The 18388-nt window shown below is 36.0% G+C and overlaps 1 protein-coding gene across 1 annotated transcript; it reads left to right on the forward strand.

The window, feature by feature from the left end:
* Positions 1 to 5015: 5015 nt before the first annotated feature.
* Positions 5016 to 18388, forward strand: LOC123561473 (uncharacterized). The gene is made up of 4 exons (XM_045353869.2): positions 5016 to 5354; positions 9915 to 13379; positions 15460 to 15589; positions 18201 to 18388. The coding sequence occupies exons 1-2, from the start codon at positions 5157 to 5159 to the stop codon at positions 11187 to 11189; spliced, it is 1473 nt and encodes a 490-aa protein (XP_045209804.1). The 5' UTR covers positions 5016 to 5156; the 3' UTR covers positions 11190 to 13379; positions 15460 to 15589; positions 18201 to 18388.

Raw genomic sequence — 18388 nt, forward strand, 5'->3', positions numbered from 1 at the left:
TAATAGTAACAATTTAATTAGGGTCAGTATATAATAGATATTGGAATAAAATAATTCTAGAGTTGTATTACAACCGTTAAAGTAAGGTGTGTGATTATTTTCTGTGTGCGAAAGAACTAGAAAAATGTCAAAACATACTAAATATGTAATAACGAAATTGATGTATGGCCTGAACTGCAGTACGGTAACGATTATTAATCTCAGATATTGTAAGCTTCTTGTTACAAAAACATTCACAGATTTAAATGGGTAATATATAAAATTCAATTTCGCAATCCTTAGTCCTCTACAGTTAAATAGCCCCACCGCCGCTCTCCAAGAAGTTAAGTCATTACCTATTGGGGAATAAAATCACGTCATTGATCAAGGAGAGAGACCACAGGGCTATTTCATGCGTGTGTAATCTGGGCAAGGTGAATGAAAGAAAGTCAGAGCAGACACTCAACAGAAGGGAGCAGCAAAGATAAACAAACATCGGTAGCATCTCATATACAAACGAGGAAACTACACACACAAAATATATATATATATACATGTTTACAATTTCCAACAGGATCAACACATTTAAGAAAATAAAGTTACACAAATCATTGGAACACAAACAAATTAATAGACAAACAAATATAACTGACACAGTGACTATGATAGATATACCCAAAAAGGAGTTATAAGACAGTCGAGCTTCATTATCATTAATAAGTTTTGCAAATCAATCATTTTGTGACAACAAAGATCTTACAACACAAAAAAAAAACGTAGTAAGAAAATATTTACTTAGAATTGCAGTTAGACATACCAGAGATAAAAGTCGAAAAGAAATTTTTAAACCTTATGAACTGCTTACTACTACTGCTCACTGCTATTTACAAAGGTCTGATGTTATCTTGGATTGAACTCTTAAATGGTGCTAGAATGATTTCACACGAGTTCATTAAAGGATTGGAGTTATAATAAATGTTAGAAAGATGGCAGGTATCTTTTTAGCTCACCTGAACTTTATTCAGGGTGAGCTATTAGTATAGGTGGATGGTCCATCGTTTGTCGTCCTGCGTCAACATTTTACTTAACATCTTCTCCTTGGAAACTGCTAGTCAGAATTTCACCAGACTTGGTTAGTAGCATCCTGGCAGTAACCTGTATCGAGTTCACCTTGGTCCCTTTTAGAGGTTTCCGGAGCTAGAAATAGAAAACTCTTTAAAGAACTTTTTCTCTTGAACCCCTTGATGGATCTTTATGAAACTTGGTCTGTAGCATCATTATAAGGTCATCTCCAAATTTTATTCAAATGGGGCCATTTGGCCTCTTTTAGGGGCCACTAGAACTAATAATAGAAAAAAAGCTTTAAACAACTTCTCAGGAACCGCTCAATGGATTTTCATCAAATTTGGTCAGTAGCATTGTTATAAGGTCCTCTCCCAATTTTGTACTTATGGGAGCACATGGCCTGTTTTAAGGGCCGCTAGAGCTAAAGTGAGAAATACCTTTAATCAACTTTTTCTCATGAACTGCTGGATGGATCTTCATTAAACATGCTTTGTAACATAATTATAAGGTCCTCTCTCAATTCTGATCAGATGGGGACGGTTCCTTTTAGGGGCTACAAGAGCTAAAATTAGAAATGCCTTGAACTGACTTCTTCTCATGATCCACTCGATGGATCTTCATCAATCTTGATTTGTAGCATCATTATAAGGTCCTTCACGAACATTGAACATTTGGGGACACTTGCCCCAACCCCATAGTGGTTGCTAAAGTTAAAAAATAGCAAAACATTTAAACCATTTCTCATGAACCGCTTGACTGGTCTTCATCAAACTGGGTCTAGAGGATTATTATAAGATAATTTATGATTTTTTTAGTCTTAATGGATCCTAATCAAACTTGGCATGTAGCATCATTAGAAGGCCCTATCCCAGTTTTATTCAAATGGGAGCAGTTGGCTCCTTTTAGGGGCCGCTATGGCTAAAATTAAAAACGACTTCTTCTCACGAACCACTTGATGGATCTTCATCAAACTTGATTTGTAGAAGCATCATTACAAGGTCCTTTAACAAATTATTCAATTGGAGACACTTGGTCCCTTTTAGGGGATGTTAGAGTTAAGAATAGAAATACCTTTAACTAACTTCTTCTCATGAATTCCTGGATGGGTCTTCATCAAACATTGTTTAGAACATCATTAAAGATCCTTCAGCATGTTTGTTAAGTTGGGGGAACTTGGCCCCTTTAAGGGACTACTAGAGCTTATAATAGAAATACCTTTAAAGAACTTCTGTTCATGAATTGCTTGATCATCAAACTTGGTCTGTAACATCATTATGATGTCTTGTGTCAAATCTATTCAAATGAGGGCACTTGGGCCATTTACGGGGCCGCTTGAGTTAAAATAAAAATAACTTTAAATGGTTTCTTCTGATGGTTATGCATTTTTGGTGCATGACAAGAAATTATGAAGTGTTTTAAATAACTTTTGTTTTAATGAAGAACTTAAAGGATTTTTCACCAAACATAATTAGAAGTAAAGTCAAATTTTTAATTTTTTCAGGTGAGCGACTTAGGCCCATTTGAGCCACTGTTTTTTCAAGCACACGAGTGTCAAGTATGAATCATTCAGATACCATGTGTTAAACAATAAAGAAGAAAGTTTCAGTCAACTTATCAGCAATGTTTTTAGTTATCTTGATTTATGTAAGCCCCTTCATTGGAGATGTAAGTAATTGAATACATAACATTTTTAACATTTCCAAAAATCCATTATGCTTACATTTTCTGACAAAAATTTTTAATATCCGACAAATTATAAATCATTACAATTATTCTGCTTAAGACCATCTGCAAACAGTTACTACCTGGTTTTAAGCAAGTATAAATTCCAGTAAAAAATAAATTGAAGTGTATTTCAGATTGGGCCAGCCACTCTTTACCTCATAAACTCCTACTTCAGCAGTATTCAAATAGAAAATATTTCTCCTGGGTTATATAAAATCAAAAATCTATTTAAAAAAAGGTAAATTCACTAAAAGAGATAAACTTTCTGGTAGCAAACAATGTGTGTTCACCTTGATGATATCTAGGTCAGTTTCGAAACTGGGACACTTGCGGTCCTAAACTAGGTCAGTAGGTTTAAAAATAGAAAATCATTGTGACCTCCCTAGAGGCTATATTTTTCAATGCATCTTCATGAAAATTGGTCAGAATGTTCAACTTGATGGTATCTAGATCAAGTTCGAAACTGGGCCACGTGCAATCAAAATCTAGGTCAGTAGGTCTAAAAATAGAGAAACCTTGTGACCTCTCTAGAGGCGATACTTTTCAAAGGATCTTCATGACAATTGGTCAGAATTTTTACCTTGATCATATCTAAATCAAGTTTGAAACTAGGTCACGTGCCATCAAAAACAAGGCCATTAGGTCAAATAATAGAAAAAAACCTTGTGACCTCTCTATAGGAGATATTTATCATGGGATCTGTATGAAAGTTGGTCTGAATATTTATCTTGATGATATCTAGGTCAAGTTTGAAACTGGGTCACATGAGCTCAAAAACTAGGTCAGTAGATCTCAAAATAGAAAAACCTTGTGACCTCCCTAGAGGCCATATTTTTCAGTGGATCTTCATAAAATTAGTCAGAATGTTCATCTTGATGATATCTAGGTCTAGTTCGAAACTGGGTCAACTGCGGTCCAAAACTAGGACAGTAGGTCTAAAAATAGAAAAACTTTGTGACCTCCCTAGAGGCCATATTTCTCAATGGATCTTCATGAAAATTGGTCAGAATGTTCACTTGATGATATCTAGGTCAATTTCGAAACTGGGTCATCTGCGGTCCTAAACTAGATCAGTAGGTCTAAAAATAGAAAAACCTTGTGACCTTCCTGGAGGCCATATCTTTTAATGGATCTTCATGAAAATTGGTCAGAATGTTCATCTTGATGATATCTAGGTCAAAATCGAAGTTTGGCCAACTGCGGTCAAAAACTAGGTCAGTAGGTCTAAAAATAGAAAAACCGCTTGACCTCTTATGGCATCTACTCTGAAACTACTTGGTGGTTTTCAATGAAACTTAGCCACAATGAACTGGCTCGCGTGTGGACAGATGAGCGTTTTAGGACCAGTATGGCCCTCTTGTTTAACTAAATATATAAGAAGTCTTACCTTTAGTACGAAAAACAGTACATGTGTGAAGCAATGTTGTGCCACATTTGTATTACAAAAATACAGAATGTTTTAATGGTACCAAATGTACAAGTACTTGTAGAAAACTCAAATTTGAACCATATCTAAAACGTAAAATATTTGTTCGACATCCTCACCCGCATCACATATGACAAGGTCTATAATGTGTCGACTGACGAAGATATTTGGGTACCTACACCTACGGTAATGCCGCAAGTATTTTAAGTTGATGCTTTAAAAATAAAGTAATCGGACAAATAAAGTAATCGGACAAATAAAATAATTGTTTTTTTCTTCAATCTTCTACGCAGTGATCTCTCTTACCTATAGGTAGAGATTTTTGAAGTGGAGGGGAATCAACTCCTTCGTGCAATTTGACCTTTCATAAAAATGACTGCCCTAGTCAATATAAGAAAAACCATATTTTTGGAAAGTTATTATTTCCTACTGGTTACAGGAAGAGTTTGGTATATTTGGCTAAAAGCTATAATTTCCTCCACCCTTTTTACACACACATCTATTTCAGCTGGCGTTTTACTTGAAAAATGCGCATAATTCCCCTTTAATAAATAGGTTTAACACAACTAGATCTATTTATAAGGTTGGCCAAAAACAAAAACAAAAACAAAAAACAACTTTGTTCGACTGAAATTATCTTGTTCTTCCTCACGGGTATAGATGTGTTTGTCATTTGATCCGAGCAGGAGTCAGTTTGATTCCGCCAGTGACGACTTGTTTTTGAGTGTACACAGCGTGTGATAAAAGATAAATTTATCGGTAAATTAGCACCCGAAGAATGATACCGTATTTTATATTTATTTACTTCGTAACACGTGATACATCTTATCAAATCTCTTGTTTAGACTGGATACGATACTAAAGTGATATATACAGAAGTATATTTCTGTTTTGGACGGTACATATTATAACACTTTAATTATAAGTACATTTAGTTTCTTCTCACAGAGTGTCAAAAGGTATGCACTTGTTAATTTTAGTAGTGTTTGCGTCGCTTTTGAATCTGGTTAGTGGTTGTGAAGAGTATGCGGAATGCACACTGCCTGATGGTCATGTGGGACTGTGTTATGAAAAGAAGTGTTTAAGACAAGTCGATGAAGATCCAAGAAAGAACCTGACGCTGACAATTGCAGTCAAGTACCCGGAGACTGTTTTACGGGTATGACTATTACACATCCTATAGATTTAAACCTTGGACTTTTGTTTTCATTACTCCTTCATATCTAAAGAACTTTGTGCACAAGCGTTTTTTAGAATTTCCAATATCTGTGTAAAATTTGCAAAACGAAATGCACGTTTAGACAAAGTATATCTGAGTCAACATTCCTTAAAGCATATATAGAAAAACTGTAGTCGTCAACATGGTTACCATAGTTACCCATGTAAACTGCCAGGAAATAGTCGGGAAAAAATCCAGCATTTGTTATTGGTGTTACATTTGTTGACCATAAATGTTTCCCTTATTTCAAATTCTGACCTGTGACTCATGTTCAGTTCTGAAAAAGGGATATTTAGAATAATTCAGGGCCAAGGTGTGTCCTTGTGATATCTACTCTCTTTGCCATCTATGACTGACATAGCTTTTTAAATGGAATAAATAATTGTCTTAGACTGAACACTCTAATTCTCTAATTGAACTTATGTTTGTAAAGAACACGAACCATATCATTTCTAGCTTTGTTGCTGACCCTTTCATTCCAAACCTCACTCGTTTTCACTGTCCAGTCGTTGCTGTTCTAAAACTAGACAATTAGACAAACCTAAACACACTTAATTTAAGCGCAAGATTTGGCTGTACGACAGAGGTAACTATGACGACTACAAAGCCAAACTCCGGGCAATTAATTGGAAGACCCTAATGGACAGTAACGACCTCGAAAAAGTTACTCAAGACATTACCGAGAGTATCTTATCAGCTGCATCAGAAACTATACCAAATAAAGTAGGAACCATCCGACCAAATAACCTCCCATGGCTAAACGCTTAATTACGTAATCTCATTAGAAAACGCAATAAGATACATAAAAGGGCAAATAATCTAACACAGTTGAATCATGGGTTAAATTTAGGCAAGTACGTAACGAGGTGACCAATCAGATATACAAAGCAAAACTAGACTATCAAAATAAATTAATTGAAAAAGTTAACACATCCAATATTTCAGCCAAATTATGGTTCAAAACAGCAACACAACTTACACACAAACAAACATCCAAAACTATCCCAACCTTATACGAAGGCAACATGGAAGCGCCAACAGACCAGGGAAAAGTAGAACTTCTCAACCAGTACTTCTGCTCACAATCTACTATTGACGACCAAAATTGTTCCTTACCACCTAGCCAAATGTTAACCAATTCATCTTTATCTAATATTACTGTCACTCCCCAGGATGTTAAAGATGCTCTTACTCTTATAGACCCATCAAAAGCCAGTGGTCCAGACATTGTCAGTCCAAAACTTCTCCGCGAAGGCGCAACAGCACTATCCGGACCACTTTCCAAATTCTTTAACAAACTATTGATCGAGTCTTACTTTCCAAATTCTTGAAAACTTGCAAATGTCACACCATTATTCAAAAAGTCAGATCCGTCAAAACCATCTAACTATCGTCCAATATCCCTACTCAGCTGTCTTGGCAAGCTCATTGAGCGCTGTGTCCATAAATACCTTTACAACTACCTTGTCAACAACAACCTCCTCACAAGTTCTCAATCTGGTTTTATTAAGGGCGACTCCACCGTCAACCAACTTGCATTTATTTACAATGATATTTGCCGGGCGCTTGATGAAGGAAAGGAAGTGCGTGCAGTATTCTGCGATATTTCTAAAGTCTTTGACCAGGTGTGGCACCGTGGACTTTTACAGAAACTGTCTTCACTGGGTATAAATGATTCACTTATTCAGTGGATTTCTTCCTATCTGTCGTCCCGTAAACAACGTGTCGTCTATGCAAACGCATCTTCTAGTTGGTCTCAGATTAATGCTGGCGTCCCTCAAGGGTCCATACTCGGACCTCTTCTGTTTTTGACCTATATCTATGACATTGTCTCTAATAATTATCAACTCTAACATTCGTCATTTTGCTGACGACACGAGTCTCTATATAATAGTTGAAAATCCCAACCTAGCATCAGCTGCTTTAAATTCAGATCTCCAAAGTATTCATTCTTGGTTTGAGTCCTGGTTAGTATCTTTCAATCCATCAAAGACTGAATCAATGGTCTTCTCACGTAAACACTCCAAACCACATCATCCAATGTTATCTATGAACAACGCAGCAATCAAAGAAGTAACTAGTCATAAACATCTTGGACTTACTTTCTCAGCCGACCTGGAGTGGTCATCCCATATTTCCATTATACTGAAAAAAGCACGGCAGAGGATTGGAAAAATGAGGTCGCTGAAATTTGTACTTAACCGCTCTAGCCTTGAACGAATGTATTTTTCATTCATTCGCCCTCTTCTTGAATACTCAGATGTTGTCTGGGACAACTGTTGTGAAGCTCTGAAAAATGATATTTAGGCAGTTCATAACGAAGCAGCTCCTATAGTAGCCGGTGCAACAAAATTATGCAACATCCAGAAGCTATTACATGATTTGATGTGGGAGACCCTCGCAGAGTGGAAGAAAAACATCGTCTCATCTTATTCTACAAAATGTTTTATGGTCTATCTCCCTCTGACATGTCTGATCTCATTCCAGGTCGTGATCAAATTAACGATAAGTAGTGTAAACTCCAGGACACAGTCTTACAATTATTCATTTCTGCCCAAAAAAATCCGTGACTGGAATGTATTACCACAAACGACAAAAGAAGCAGCTACCCTAACAGCTTTCAAATCAGCACTTAACAAAAACTTATCAAAATCTTCTCCTCTGTTTAACTGCGGCACGAGAAAGGGGCAAAGTCTGCATGCTCGATTGCGTCTGGGTGTGCAGTTCTCTGAATTACGACATCCAAAGAAGATCTTTAATTGAATCCGCTCTTTGCACGTGTGGAAACACTGAGACTGTCGATCACTACCTGCTTCGTTGTCGTAAATATCAAAAAAAAAAAAAAAAAAATTCGTGAAAGGTTTTTCCCCAATACTCCATGTCCATTGTCAGTAAACAATTTTCTCAATGGCAACGACAGGCTTTCTTTTGAGCAGAATAAATCTCTAATTGTTGATGTTCAGCGTTTCATTCTCGTAAAAAAAGGTTTACTACCTAGTTCGGTTGGCCCTGCTCTATCGATTTGCACCCACCACGGTACCGTGAGTATATAATTGCTTCAAGCAACACTCCTTTTTGTTTTACAAAATTCAATAGAAACAAATAGCATTACAACTGTGTTATACCATCCTTATTTGTCTTATAAAAAATTAGTTATCACTAGCCATGATTCCTGACAATGTGGTATTTGATGATTTGTAGTTATTTCCTATATGGAGAGGAATTTATATAAGTTTTAAATAACTTGTTTTCCAATCCATTAGTTTCATGCAATTTTTGTTGTATACCATGTATGTCAAACGTGTTGAAAAAAAGTTTAAACCAATTGTCTTAAAAGTTAAATAAAATGAAAAATGAGTTGAAAATGGAAATTCTAATGTATAACGGTTTAAGACAAAGTGACTGCACTCTTCGCCATGTATCTTTATTTTCCTTCTAGTTGGGTCAGGGGTATTTTTTAAACAAATATCGACCATTAAGTACAAAAATGGAAGATATGTAATGAAGATATGACTCATTCTGTCGATGCCATTTGCCAATGTAGTGACAAAATCTAAAACATCCTTTGAAATCACCAAGAATAAACATAATCGATTTAAATCTGTTATTGGATTGTAATGAAATTCGCCCTTGCAACCGGCTCAATAGTAACTCTATTATACATAAGTATTTGAATAACTCCATCATGTTAAAGAACACTGTCGACATGCTACGGCCGCCATACACCACTTTAAGACTGTTATTGCCCTTTTGATAGTTAATAAGACATTTCAGAATGTCCTTTGGAAGCATAAAAAGCAATCAATTAAAATAATTATATTATAGTATTAGCAGACTCGGTTTGATTAAGTCTATTCATGAGAGTTAATGAAACTTGCAACACTTTTTAAGAACATAGCACAGGTTTTAGCAGAAATTTAATATACGAATACATAAACCTTAAATAGGCTATGGTCACAGATCACCAGAAACTATATCAACACTGCATCAAAGCATGGGGGAAACATTTTACGGCCGTCACACGTCACTTAAAAACTAATATGAGCCGTGCCATGAGAAAACCAACATAGTGGGTATGCGACCAGCATGGATCCAGACCAGCCTGCGCATCCGCGCAGTCTGGTCAGGCTCCATGCTGTTCGCTTTTAAAGCCTATTGGAATTGGAGAAACTATTAGCGAACAGCATGGATCCTGACCAGACTGCGCGGATGCGCAGGCTGGTCTGGATCCATGCTGGTCGCAAAGCCACAATGTTGGTTTTCTCATGGCACGGCTCATATAATTCTGTTACGACACAATTATTAGAGTTACATAATAATAATAATAAATGTCCAGGACGGACGAACGATTATTGATTGCAATATAGCCCTTTCCTGAACCTGTTTTATGTTGACAGGGTATAAGGACCGTTTAAAACATACTGAAAATGAAGACATAACAACGACAAGGTAAACGTATTTTATTATTTTTACAAAACGATTAATGGTAATCTGTTACAGAACCATGGAAAAACAGCACTATACATAAGAGGGAATGGACTCGGGCTGCTTTGGCTGAAGGGCAAACGACTAGCAAAGACTGGATTTGATACGTGGGGAATCAACATCACATATGAGGCATCTCCAACCGGATATCAGTGTCAAACTTGTTTTGACGATGCCAATCTGCCTAATAAAAAGCTTGAATACCGTATACTGGCAGACGACCTCGACGATATGCTTGGCGCTAATTTTGCCATTACCTTCCCAGTATCTCAAACATCTTCGTACTTCGGCGAAAAACCTACCTTCACTTCATATCCATGGTTCTTCGAGAAAACTGGTGTAATCACAAGTTATGTGTTAAATTCTTCGTACATTGGCGGGGAGAGAAATATAACGCTATACACACCTCCTAGCTATAATGAAAATACGTATAAAACATATCCTACAATCTTCGTTTTTGATCTCAGTCTTCAGTTGGCTAAATTCTTCAAGAGAAATTTCGAAAGTCCTATCTATCCACATGCTGTATCAGAAGAGTATGCATTAATAGGTTTTGGTGATTACAAAAATGATGGACTTGAAAGGGGGGATCTGCTCACACAAGATGTTAGTCCATTTTATTTTGACTGTATAAACGGCACATTTACAGACAACTGTGATGGTTGTATTCCAGCAGGCATTACTACTAACCAAACTGAGTTTTTCAGATATCTTGCAAATGGCTGTGGAAAAAAGTCCATTGTCGGAGGACTAGGAGACAACACGTTAGATTTTTTAGAGAAAGAAGCTCTCACGTTTGCTAACAAACTGGCTTCGTCAAGATTACGAACTGATAATTTAGGTGTTATGGGATATTCGCTAGGAGGACTGATGTCTTGTTACGCTATTTGGACACGCCCTCACGTGTTTTCATTGGCTGCCTGTCAGTCACCTTCTTTCTGGTGGCCATATAAGGATTCGTCATTTGATGCCGATTTCGATTTCTTGAACAAAACGTTGAAAGATCCAGTGTTCCAAACAAATCGTCCGGAACAAAAGATTTATCTAGACGCTGGAGGAGCCGAAAACCTTGATCCGTTCAGACTTACACAATCTACAGTAGAGGCTGCTCGCATCATCACAAGTTATAAACATTATAAATTAGACAAAAATGTCTGGGTGAACGTAGATCCATATAAAGATCACAATTTCATAGAATGGGCAAAACGGATGGGACTAGCACTTACAACACTTCTACCGGCTGGCGGAACAACGGGCATGCCATCAAATGAAGCTGCACCTGTCGGTTAAATACAAACATTGTAAATAATTCTGGGTTTTGTTTTATATTTCAAGAGATGAGAGTCGGTGAGGGTAGGAAGAATATAATGTTATAAAATGTTTTAATTAGCTAAGAAAAGTCTATTCAAAATTATTGTACGGAATCCTTGTCCTGGTCATAACATGTTATTTGACAATGATTACACTTTAAATTAAAATAAATACGTATAATAGCATTGTATCTGTCATCCTATCTTCAAAGGTAACCATGGAAAGAACTAAATGACCTTAATACATTACATTTTCTTATCTAAGTCATAACATTGTTACTCTTAATCCAAATTTATTTAATCTTGATACATGTATATATCACTAAATTGTGATGTGTACTGCACAAAATCTGCCGACATATAGTCAGTTACAAAAGGATGCTAATATATGATACAATTATGTACAGACTTTTCAGCTGTGTAATATAATGTGATAAACTGGCGTGTATCGGAAATGACAAAAAAAGCACCAAGGTAAGATTGTAAATATATAGTTTAAACTTTAATTACTAACTGTGGCGTGTGATCCTAAGAATTCATCTACCATCTCTGAGTCATGGTTAACTCTTGGAGACGGAAGTATCATTATACTTTCTTGTATTTTTACTACTCATCTATTTGTTTTATCTTAATTCTGGTGAAGCATTTATCAGAAATGTGGGAGATACGAGTGTCATGATGGCCCTATATCGTTCACCTGGGTCACCTTGCACACGTTATTGAACTAAAAAGGTTTGACATTGACCTTTGAGTAGAAGGGGTCCTCTACCAGTCAAGACGTACCTCCCTATTAAGTGTGAAGATCAAGGCAAAATAGTTCGCCAGTTACTTTTGACCTTTGACTCAGTGACCTCATAGTCAGTTTGGGACATCTAATTGGTCAAGAAAAACATCTCTAAATTTGACGGGTTCAAGGCCCAAGCGCTAACCCGTTATTTAACACAAAAGGTTCGACCTTGACCTTTGACCATTTAATGACCTCTGCCAGTAAGGGTCATCTTCTAGGCAAGACTCCTTAACTCCCTATCGATTTGGAACACTTCGGGGCCATTTAAGGAACATGACAAATTTGACCTTGACATTTGGCCCATTGACCTCCAACTTCAGAGGTCAAGCGGTCTATGAAAATAAATAATCTTAGTCCCAATGCTTTGGGAAGCTAAACAATACCCTCTTTACACCACCTGAACGAAATAAAGACATGTATTAAAGCTGTAAAATGGCCATAAAGAACCCGACTGAGTAAAAGACCTGTTACTAAAAAACAGTCGCAGTTTTACAGCTGTAAAATTGAAAAATAGTTACCACCCCTGTAAGAACAAGAGCCACGTTGGACATGGCCAATCCCCCCACCGAAGCAAAGTTTTCATCTGAAATGTTGTGAAATAAATTAATTTTTTTGTACTGAAGTATACACATATCAGTTAGAGGAGCTTGTTTATTCATGGTCATAAACTTAATGTCCTCTATCATTGTGTGAAGTATTAGTTTAATAAAGAGAGATAACTAAAAAAAAAATAGGCATGGTAGAGTTACGGTTCTTGTACTCTACACTTCCCCTTACTATTCTCTATCCATGTATGCAGTTGCAATGAAATCCCTCGAGTACTTTTAGAGTTAAGCCCCGGACAAGTTAATTTAGTAAAGGGAGATAATTAAAAAATTTGGCAGGGTTATATATAATATGGTGTTTGTACACTACACTTCCCCTTAATGTCCTGAAAAGTTTACTTTCATGAAAAGTTAGCTGGTATCATGAAACTTTATCTGGTATGTTGTGGCAGTATAAAGCACTAACTAGCAACATTTTCATGTTAATATCTTTATCTTGCATACATGAAAAATTTATCTGTTTTCACGATATTTTTAAGTGTTCATGTAAACCTTCTTTATTTTGCGAGAAAGCTTTAATGAAAACTAATAGTTAAGTGGTGGCACCACGTAGCTACACTTTTCAGCAACATTGTATATTATGTGAGGTCATAGTTCACGTTCCAAGTTCCGTACGGTCGTTATCTCTAGCATATGGTGACCAGATATAAGGAGTGAACTTTGTTTGATAAAACTTTAATTCTGTTAAGTACAGTAACGATGAAGCAGGTGTACTTAATATGTTTCTTTGTAGGTCTTTTTGGACTGTCACACGAATCGTGTTTTCGTCACTTATTCCGTAAGTAGTAGTTGAATCAAATACACAGATATTTTCGAATAAGAAAAGGGAACAGTACGTAGCTTATTTATAATGTTATGTTTTTAAACATAACACAATTTTTTGTATACTCTTTCTGCAAAACTGTAAATCTGATGATGTGTTTAGGAGTGCTCATTGCAGACAGAGCGATCTATATGGCTTTAATGATTCACACTGCTTTGTTTCTTTTTCGGACCGTTTCTTTCAATTTGATTGGCTAACAGAATTTTTTTACAAGGGTGTAAAACAAATTTATTCGGATAACTTTTGTGCTGCTCCCGATGTTGGACTACTTTTTTCACTTTTTATTTATACTGCCAGTACAGAGATTTGAAATAATTTGACTTGACTTGAAAACAATGACTATAAAAAGAAACAAAAGTAATAAAAGTCATATTTTTTGTTTTACACACTTGTAAAACCCGAAACCTCGTACACATATCTACGGCCGTTATCTACGAAAGACCCGTGGTGACATTTCAACTTCATTATTTCACGCTTTCTGCTTCATGATTTCACGATTTCCACTTCATGAATTCACGAATTCACGATTTCTGCTTCCTGATTTCACAATTTCCAGAATTCACGATTTCACGATAAAACTTCAAGATTTTTGCGAATTCACTATTTCGCGATTACCCTATTTCCACTTCACGAATTCACAATTTCACAATTTCCATTTCATAAATTCACGATTTCACGAATTCACGATTTCCATTTCATGAATTCACGATTTCATGAATTCACAATTTCACGAATTCACAATTTCACGATTTCCACTTCACGAATTCACGATTTCACAATTTCCACTTCATGAATTCACGATTTCACGATTTCACCATTAAACTTCACGAATTCACGATTTCTTGATTTCACGAATTCACGATTTCACCAATAAATTTCACGATTTCCACTTCAAGAATTCACGATTTCTCGATTTCACGATTTCATAATTATAGTACAATTTCAACTTTTCGCAATTTTATTAGTCTCATGACTAATGTATGACGTAGAAAACCGCGGGTGATATTCGCTACATGTAAGATGACGTGTTATATAATTGTACAACCAGGTTTAGGTACTGAAAGTGAAAACTGGCCGAAATAGACTTACAAACAATACTTTTAGAATGCATTATTGATTAAAATGTGAAATTGTTCCAGTCCCTTTTTTCGGTTTTAGTAAGCTCCTAATCTGTGTGCTATTAAATGAAAAGCGATGCATCTTATTCACATGTAAGCAATTGCCACCTGCTGTGTAAATGATATGCAAACTGAGTTGATCAAGAGTACGGCCTTACCACGAGGGCCGTTTAAAACGTAAAAAACGGCTTAGACGTTACAGGCGTGGAAAGGATATACATACAAAATATAAATTCAATCCATGCAAGCATTCTCTTTTAAATGAACAGAAACCAATGTGTCTATGGACGGAAAGTCGGATTCCAAAATAACGGACTGACGGACGGACAACTGCAAGGCTTAATGCTCCGTCGCCACAAATGGCGTGGGCATAATAAACATACTTATACATTTTGGAATTGTCTAAAACAGTAAAGCTACTTGGGCATTTTATTTTGTTCATACATGTTTTCGTGAAATCGTGAATTCATGAAATCGTGAATTCGTGAAATCTTGAATTCGTGAAGTAAAAATTGTGAAATCAGGAAGCAGAAATCGTGAATTCGTGAATTCATGAAGTGGAAATCGTGAAATCATGAAGCAGAAATCGTGAATTCGTGAACTCATGAAGTGGAAATCATGAAGCAGAAATCGTGAAATAATGAAGTTGAAATGTCACCACAGGTCTTTCGTAGTACGTTATCGGATATGCGTACTTCGATTTCGGGTTTTACAAGTGTGAATATGACATTCATTCCTTTAATTTTTGTTTTAATAAAATGTTGTGACTCAAAGCATTGTGTCTTCGTAATGTATTGCGTTCATTTTTATCCATAACATAACATATATTTTATTAGGCATTCATTATGATCTTATTTTATTCTGCGTTATATAAAATTTACAGAATGGCGATGAAATCGTTTTTTTTCTCTCCGCAGAAAGTGATTTTTGTACATTTCCAAATGGCATAACAATTCCAGTAAATGGAGACTTGAGAATCAGTGAAAAATGTCTAGATTGTTCATGTTCGACATATAGTTCTGGACAAAATATAATGACCTGTTGCGGGTGAGTACTTTGTTTTCCATCATGTTATTGAGTGTCTGTTGTTCACATGCGTTATAAACCAAATAACTTGAAACATTGTGGCATTTCACAAATTTACAAAAAACTCTATAAATAACAGAATTTCCATATCGCTTTAGTTATATATAGTAGTCGCAACTTGACCGCGATGGTTGACCTTATTATTCATATCAATTATTTAATTGTAGAAATATGGGGTGCTTAGGGTGGCCGTGTATATTTATATGGAATGAGTTTGTATACAGCGTTTTACGTACACACCTTTTCAATAACGGGTTGTGCCTCGTTATATAATCAACCATAAGTCAACCATATATATAATTATATACGTTCCGTTTAAGGTAGACATTCTGTTAACCTAATTCATCTATCGTTAACGTAAACAATTGTGATAGATAAACACTACTGATTAAAGGTTAACGTTCAGACGGTTATTTGAGTTTAATATACATTTTATTTGTCTCAGTTTAGACGATTTACAATGCGTTTTCCTAGTTCTCAAAATAGGTCTTGATGTCTCTTATATTTTTAGAGTTGGATTATGCATTCGAAAACTAAAGCACACAAGGGGATAGAAGAAACACTAAAGTGATTGAAATGTATCCATTGTAAACTGATACTCTTTAGAGAATACAGGTTAACTTTGAATTGTTCTATATATTTGGGCGCGTACTACACAATACGATAATATATTTAGGCGAATACCTTTGGCGAGTACTATGCAATACGATGATGTATTTTGGCAAGTACTATGCAATACGATGATATATCTCGGCGATTTATTTATTTTATTTATTTGTGTGGGTTTTACGGCGCACCAACACAGTATAGGTTATATGGCGCCAAACAGGAATAAAAATTTTGGTTTCACATTTCAAGTTACCTCGAAATAATAGCATGAGGTAGTACTATACAATACGCTGATATATCTTGACGAGTACTATACAATACGATGATATATCTTGGCGAGTTCTATGCAATACGCTGATATATCTTGGCGAGTACTATACAGTACGCTGATATATCTTGGCGAGTACTATGCAATACACTGATATATCTTGGCGAGTACTATGCAGTACGCTGATATATCTTGGCGAGTACTATGCAATACGCTGATATATCTTGGCGAGTACTATGCAGTACGCTGATATATCTTGGCGAGTACCATGCAATACGCTGATATATCTTGGCGAGTACTATGCAGTACGCTGATATATCTTGGCGAGTACCATGCAATACGCTGATATATCTTGGCGAGTACTATGCAGTACGCTGATATATCTTGGCGAGTACCATGCAATACGCTGATATATCTTGGCGAGTACTATGCAGTACGCTGATATATCTTGGCGAGTACTATCCAATACGCTGATATATTTCGGCGAGTACTATGCAATACGCTGATATATCTTGACGAGTACTATGCAATACGCTGATATATTTCGGCGAGTACTATGCAATACGATGATATATCTTGACGAGTACTATGCAATACGCTGATATATTTCGGCGAGTACTATACAGTACGCTGATATATCTTGGCGAGTACTATGCAATACGCTGATATATCTTGGCGAGAACTATGCAATACGCTGATATATCCTGGCGAGTACTATACAATACGCTGATATATCTTGGCGAGTACTATGCAATACGATGACATATTTGGGAGGGTGCCTATGTAAGAAATTAACAAATTGGACGAGCAACGAGGCTTGCTCTTACCGTTTAAAATTTAACATAACATGTTCTTTTTCGTGAACTACGGCTTTGTTTTGCAAAATGAGCGGCACCATGAGAAAACCAAAATAGTGCATTTGCGACCAGCATGGATTCGGACCAGCCTGTGCAATTGCGCAGTCTGGTCAGGATCCATGCTGTTTGCTTTCAAAGCCTATTGCAATTAGAAAAACCGTTAGACTGCGTGGATGCGGGAGGCTGGTCTGGATCCATGCTGGTCGCAAATGCACTATATGTTGGTTTTCTCATGGTGCGACTCAAATGAAGATATAAAATTTTAGACGGTTTACATAATGGTCTCCAAGGGTGATATAAGAGTATTTTTGAGATATCTTTCAAAATTTCGATTTTATGGCCATACTTTTTTCCCTTTGAAAAAAATATCTGGTCCGTCACAAATTTGAAAAAGAAATGCTTTTCTTTCGAAATTTTATATGTTTTACCAGGAAAACTTGCTCTTATGTTAAAATATCTTTTAAGTTTTATAACTATCCATCAAAAAGTGTCGAGTCCAAAATAGCTTATAAGTTGAATTTACAATTAAATCTACTCTGTCAAAATCGTTTTTACTGTAAAGTTCTTATTATCGCCGTCGGATATCTTTTATGTGTATTCATGTTTAGCGTCTTTTTTCAACAATTTTTCAATTATAGAAACAAAAGGTTGATCTATTTAGAACGATGTTTAACATAAATATCTCATATTTCACGAGAAATCAGGAACAAAATCTTGTTACGGAAAAGATGGATTACACAGTAGGTCAAAAAAGCGTCAGACCTAGTTTTAACTTGAAATTGTTTGAATTGTGCTACCTTATGGCACATATAACACTATTAAATGATAACTCTTTCAGATATGGAATATATGCTGGAGTAATGGTTCCCCCAAAAGGATGCAAAATAATTACTGAGGCAGATGGATGTACTCCCAAAATCGTTTTACTGACAGATGAGTCAACACTGTGTCCACACAAATAGCTAGAACGAAAAGAAATTGCGTTAAAGTAATTTGGTGAAGAAATTGATAAAGTCAAACACTAAA

This window comes from Mercenaria mercenaria, chromosome 10, assembly GCF_021730395.1.
Source record: "Mercenaria mercenaria strain notata chromosome 10, MADL_Memer_1, whole genome shotgun sequence".
Classification (NCBI taxonomy): Eukaryota; Metazoa; Mollusca; class Bivalvia; order Venerida; family Veneridae; genus Mercenaria; species Mercenaria mercenaria.

Excerpts from the sequence above, each read along its gene's own strand:
- LOC123561473 (XM_045353869.2), top strand. The coding sequence starts at position 5,157 with ATGCACTTGTTAATTTTAGTAGTGTTTGCGTCGCTTTTGAATCTGGTT. Across the intron at positions 5,355-9,914 it reads ACCCGGAGACTGTTTTACGG|AACCATGGAAAAACAGCACT; the intron begins GTATGACTATTA and ends AATCTGTTACAG.